The sequence below is a fragment of the Nansenia antarctica genome (genome assembly GCF_963989245.1).
Source record: "Nansenia antarctica genome assembly, chromosome: 11".
NCBI classification, from domain to species: domain Eukaryota; kingdom Metazoa; phylum Chordata; class Actinopteri; order Argentiniformes; family Microstomatidae; genus Nansenia; species Nansenia antarctica.
Window position 1 is genome coordinate 21386825 of NC_137681.1, and position 4847 is coordinate 21391671.

Below are 4847 nucleotides of genomic sequence, written 5' to 3' on the forward strand. Positions count from 1 at the left end.
AGAATGGTTTCACTGATACCGTGCCTCATTACATCCCATGCATTACAATGAGCCTGTCCTCCGACTTCTACCTTGGCCAGCCTCCCCTTGGTGACTACCTGACAGTACAGTGTGTGATGTTATTTACAGTATAAAGTAGATTGTTGTTGTTTCATTAACGTCTATCTTTCGCTTTACAAAGAGTTTGTGCTTTAGTTGTTCAACACATACATGTGAACACACACACAGACACACACACACACACACACACACACACACACACACACACAGGTATAAAACAAAGCAATCCCTGTATTCTAGATGGACGGTTCCCAAGCATTGCAAAGTCTCTGACATCAATCATTTCAGTTCACGTTGGAAGATGTTTCCATGGTGATCTACCACAGGAAGTCACCTGTAACCCTAACCAGTGACCCGCTAAGAGGTCCTGAGTTGTCATGCTGTCATGACAACAGGCCAAAGACATCCCAGAATGCTAACTGCTACATTGTTGTGGTTTCTTCACTTTGTCCCCTTATCCTTTGAATAACAAACACCCTCCTCCTCCATCTCCCTCCATCGTCCATAGGTCCACCAAAAACCTTCAGATACAGCCTTGGAATCCCATTGGCTCGTTGATATGTCAGTCAAATATGTAGTCAAACGGATTGGCCTTAGATCACGAGCCCTCTGGTTCTCTGAGGAGCATCACCTCCACAGCTCAGGAGAGGGCCTCCCCCGGGGCCTAGGTACTCATAGGCAGAGGGAAGCGAGAGAGGGGGTAGATGACAGCAGACACGGGGGGTGTGATGGCGATGAGTATGTTCTATTGAACCTCCCGGGTTGTTTCTATTGATGTCATCATCATGCATGACTGTGTGTGGGCCAGGCTGGCTGAGAGGAGAGAGGGGAGAGGAGAGAGGAGAGGGAAGAGAGGGGAGGGGGGAGAGAGGGGAGGGGGGAGGAGAGAGTGGCCGAGGGGAGAGAAGAAAGGGGAGAGGAGGGAGAAGAGAGAGGAGACATCTCCAGGCTGGTTTAAACAGCCTCTCCAGTTCAGGGAACAGCCGAGAATCCCGGCCGAAAGATGACTCGTCCAAAGTGTCCCAACGTGAAAATGACAACTGCTGTCTGTCTGTCTGACTGTCTGTCTGTTTATCTGTCTGTCTGTCTGTCTGTCTGTCTGTCCCCGTCGTTGTGGTTACACGCAGATCTCGATGGCGGTGGCCATGACCATCTGACTCTTAGCCTTGTCGCGGCCGGGGGAGTGGCTCTGGTGAGGCCCGGCCCCCGGCCCCTCCTCCCTGTCCCGGGGGGCGTGGGGGTCGGACAGGACACTGCGTTTCAGGGGGGCGGGGCGTAGACAAACACCCCCCCCCGTGCCCGGCGGCGGGGAAGGATCCCCGTGTCTGTGGGTGGAGCGCGACGAGGAAGAGGCGGAGTTAGAGGCGGAGACTGCGGCGCACCCGCCGGGGCAGACGACCCCCCCGACGACCCCGGACGACCCCGACCTCTCACCCCTCTTGGAGCGGCACGAGGAGCGGCGGCGAAGCTCGCTGACCAGCTCGTACTTGACGAAGCAGAACACGTCCTTCACGCCGCAGCGCTTCTCGGGCTCCGCAGCGAGCAGCCGCTGGAACATCCGCAGGGCGTCGTCCGTGAAGCGGCGCCACTGGGACGGGTAGGCGCCGGTTGGACACCCCGCCCTCTGCCAGCGGCGGAACTCCTCGTAGAAGGCGTCGGCGGGCAGCGCCGCCTCCCAGGGGAAGTTCCCCGTCAGCATGCAGAAGACGAGCACGCCGAACGCCCACACGTCCAGGCTGGTGGTCACCAGGAAGCCTTCGGCCCGGCTGGCGCGGCACACCTCGGGCGCCGTGTAGGGGATGGTGCCGCTGACCCGCTTGACCCGGCAGCCCACGCGGCGAGTCATGCCGAAGTCGGCCAGCTTGACGCGGCGGCACTCGCGGTCGAACAGGAGCACGTTCTCAGGCTTGACGTCCCGGTGGACCAGGCTCTTACTGTGGATGAAATCCAGGGCCAGGCCCAGCTGCTGCATGCATCGCTTCACCATCTCCTCTGGGAGGCCCACCTGGGGGGGGGGGGGGGGGTTGGAGGAGGGGAGGGAGAGGTAGAGGAGGTGGGGGGGGGAGGGGGGAGGTAGGGGTTGGGGGATGGAGGGGGGGGGGGTGGGAGAGGTATACAAGGTGAGTGGTGTGGTGTAGAGGAGGGTAGGGAGAGGTAGAGGTAGAGGAGGGAGAGGTAGAGGTAGAGGAGGGGAGGGAGAGGTAGGGGAGGGAGAGGTAGAGGTAGAGGAGGGGAGGGAGAGGTAGGGGAGGGAGAGGTAGAGGTAGAGGAGGGGAGGGAGAGGTAAGGGTTGGGGGATGGAGGGGAGGGGAGTGTGCGGTGTAGAGGAAGGGAGGGAGAGTTAGAAGGGGGAGGGGGGGAGGGGGAAGGGAGGAAAGGTGCGGTGTAGAGGAAGGTGGGTTTGATTCGAGAGGCGGGTTTGATAAATGAAAGCGAGAAGAAGACAATAGAGATGTACGTAGAGGAGGGGAGAGGGGGAAGAGTGGAGGGGAGGAAAGGGAGAAGAACAGAGGGGAGAAGAGGGAGAAGAGCAGAGGGGATGGAGTTTGATAAATGAGAGGATAAGAAGAATAAGAGAGGAGAGGGAGGGGAGGGCGGAGAGAGAAGTGAATAGACAAATAATAGAGAAAGAATGCAGCAATGGAGCGGAGGAGAGGAGAGGTGGAATGAGAGAGAGAAGGATGATAAATGAAGTCAGAAGGAGAGGCGAGAGATGGAGAGATGGAGAGGGAGAGAGAGAGGGAGCGGGGGAGAGAGAGAGAAGGAGAGAGAGGGAGAGAGAAGGAGATAGTGATATAGAGAGAGAGGGAGAGATAGATAGAAAGAGGGAGAGAAGTAGGGCAGATGGAGAGGGAGAAGAGCAACAGAGGCTGTTAGAGCTCTAACAAGCTGCACACACATACACCAAGTCAAATACACATACACACACACGCCTCAACTCAAACACACACACGCCAGCTCAAACTCAAACACACACACACACACACACACACACACACACACACCAAGTCAAATACACATACACACACACGCCTCAACTCAAACACACACACGCCAGCTCAAACACACACACACACCAAGTCAAATACACATACACACACACGCCTCAACTCAAACACACACACGCCAGCTCAAACACAGACACACACACACACACACACCAACTCAAACACACACACATCAACTCAGATACTGTGGCACTAATTGAGGGCTTTACCTAGTAGAAGAGCTGCTGGGCGGTCTTAGCCAATCCCAAGAGAGCTTGTTAAAACCAGTGCTCTGAACATGGCGCGTGATTGGGCGACAGTACATTGTAACCACATACGAGAGGAACTAGTGGTCTACCTGGGGGGGTATGATGTCGAACAAGTGTAAACAGATACACACACACATACAAACACACATACACACGTGCGCGCAGTGGTCTACCTGGGGGGGTATGATGTCGAACAGGTCCCCTGCGGGGGCGTACTCCTGGCCAAACACATAGCTGTCCTCCGTCTCAAACAGGACGTCCAGCACCTTGACGATGAAGGGCGAGCAGCTGAGCGTCCCCGTCAGGCTGTACTCCCGCAGGAAGCTCTTCAGCTTCGTCTTGCTCTTCGTCACGAACTTCAGAGCCATCTTCGTGCCTGATGTACACAGAAACAGACAGATACACACACAAATGACATTATCATCACTGCAACCATTTCAAACACACTATATGTATATCAGTACCATCACTGTCTTATTGTCTGAACCAACAGTAACTAAACCAACAGTAACTAAACCAACAGTAACTAAACCAACAGTAACTAAACCAACAGTATAATAACTAAACCAACAGTAACTAAACCAACTGTGGTTAACTGCGCTGACTGAAGGTAGAGTAGCATGGTCAGGTGTATGGGGCTGACTCAGCTGTGTGAGGGGGTAAGTGAGAGGGGTGATTCCTCTCCAGAGCAGCTGCCTCTGTGCTCTGAGAAACCCCCCCCCTCCCACAGAGAACCCCCCCCCTCCCACAGAGAACCCCCCCCCCCCCACAGAGAACCCCCCCCTGCCTCAGCTGTTGAGTGAGAACACAGCTGTGATGGACACAGAGTAGCGAGGCGTGTCATCATGTCTGAGTCAACACAAGCGTTCCACATCCAGCCTCTCTCCAGTCTGACTGCTACTCAACAACAGCTGTGGTAAACATTGACTTCACAACTAGCAATGCTTCATATACACTATACTATAGCATGCTATTATGATAATGTTACCTGAGTGGTGTATAGGGCCACTGCAGTGACATGTGGTGAGGTCAATGGTTGGGGAGGCACTGGCAGATTTACACATATACCAACAGCAATTTAACCATAGCCTTTATATTTGCATTAGCACCAAGAACACTTAGATCAAGTTCATACTCGTCTGCAATTTTCAGAAGCTGATCTTTAGTGCAACGATCCAAAAACTCCTCACATGGAGCAGCAACAAAATCCTCTATCCCTGGCATGCAAAGACTCAGAGGAATATAGGCTACTTCATTACCAAACCAGAACAACAGCCGTGACTCGGCTTGTGAACACAAAAATAACAAACTAAAAAAACAAAACAACGAGCCCGAACAGACCGAGTTGCTATTCCTACGCAGGGAACCTCCACAAAAGCCAATTATAAATAAATCTATTACACTAGAGATGCATGCAATCACCGCTGACAGCTCACACCTGCCCACTAGAGTCAACACACGCTGATTGCAGGACCAAACTCTCCTGACCGAAACAACCAAACCAAGCAACCAAATCAACTTTCCTCTCTGA

General features: G+C 53.8%; 1 protein-coding gene across 1 annotated transcript in view; it reads right to left on the reverse strand.

Annotated features, from left to right (window-relative positions):
• Positions 1-1177: 1177 nt before the first annotated feature.
• Positions 1178-4847, reverse strand: part of sbk1 (SH3 domain binding kinase 1) — a gene marked incomplete at both ends in the record, with an annotated part of 20059 nt that continues 16389 nt past the window's right edge. Inside the window, 2 exons of the mRNA XM_080542476.1 lie at positions 1178-2065; positions 3490-3692. Of these exons, the coding sequence (XP_080398602.1) occupies positions 1178-2065; positions 3490-3692 (1091 nt within the window). The remainder of the gene's footprint in view (positions 2066-3489; positions 3693-4847) is intronic.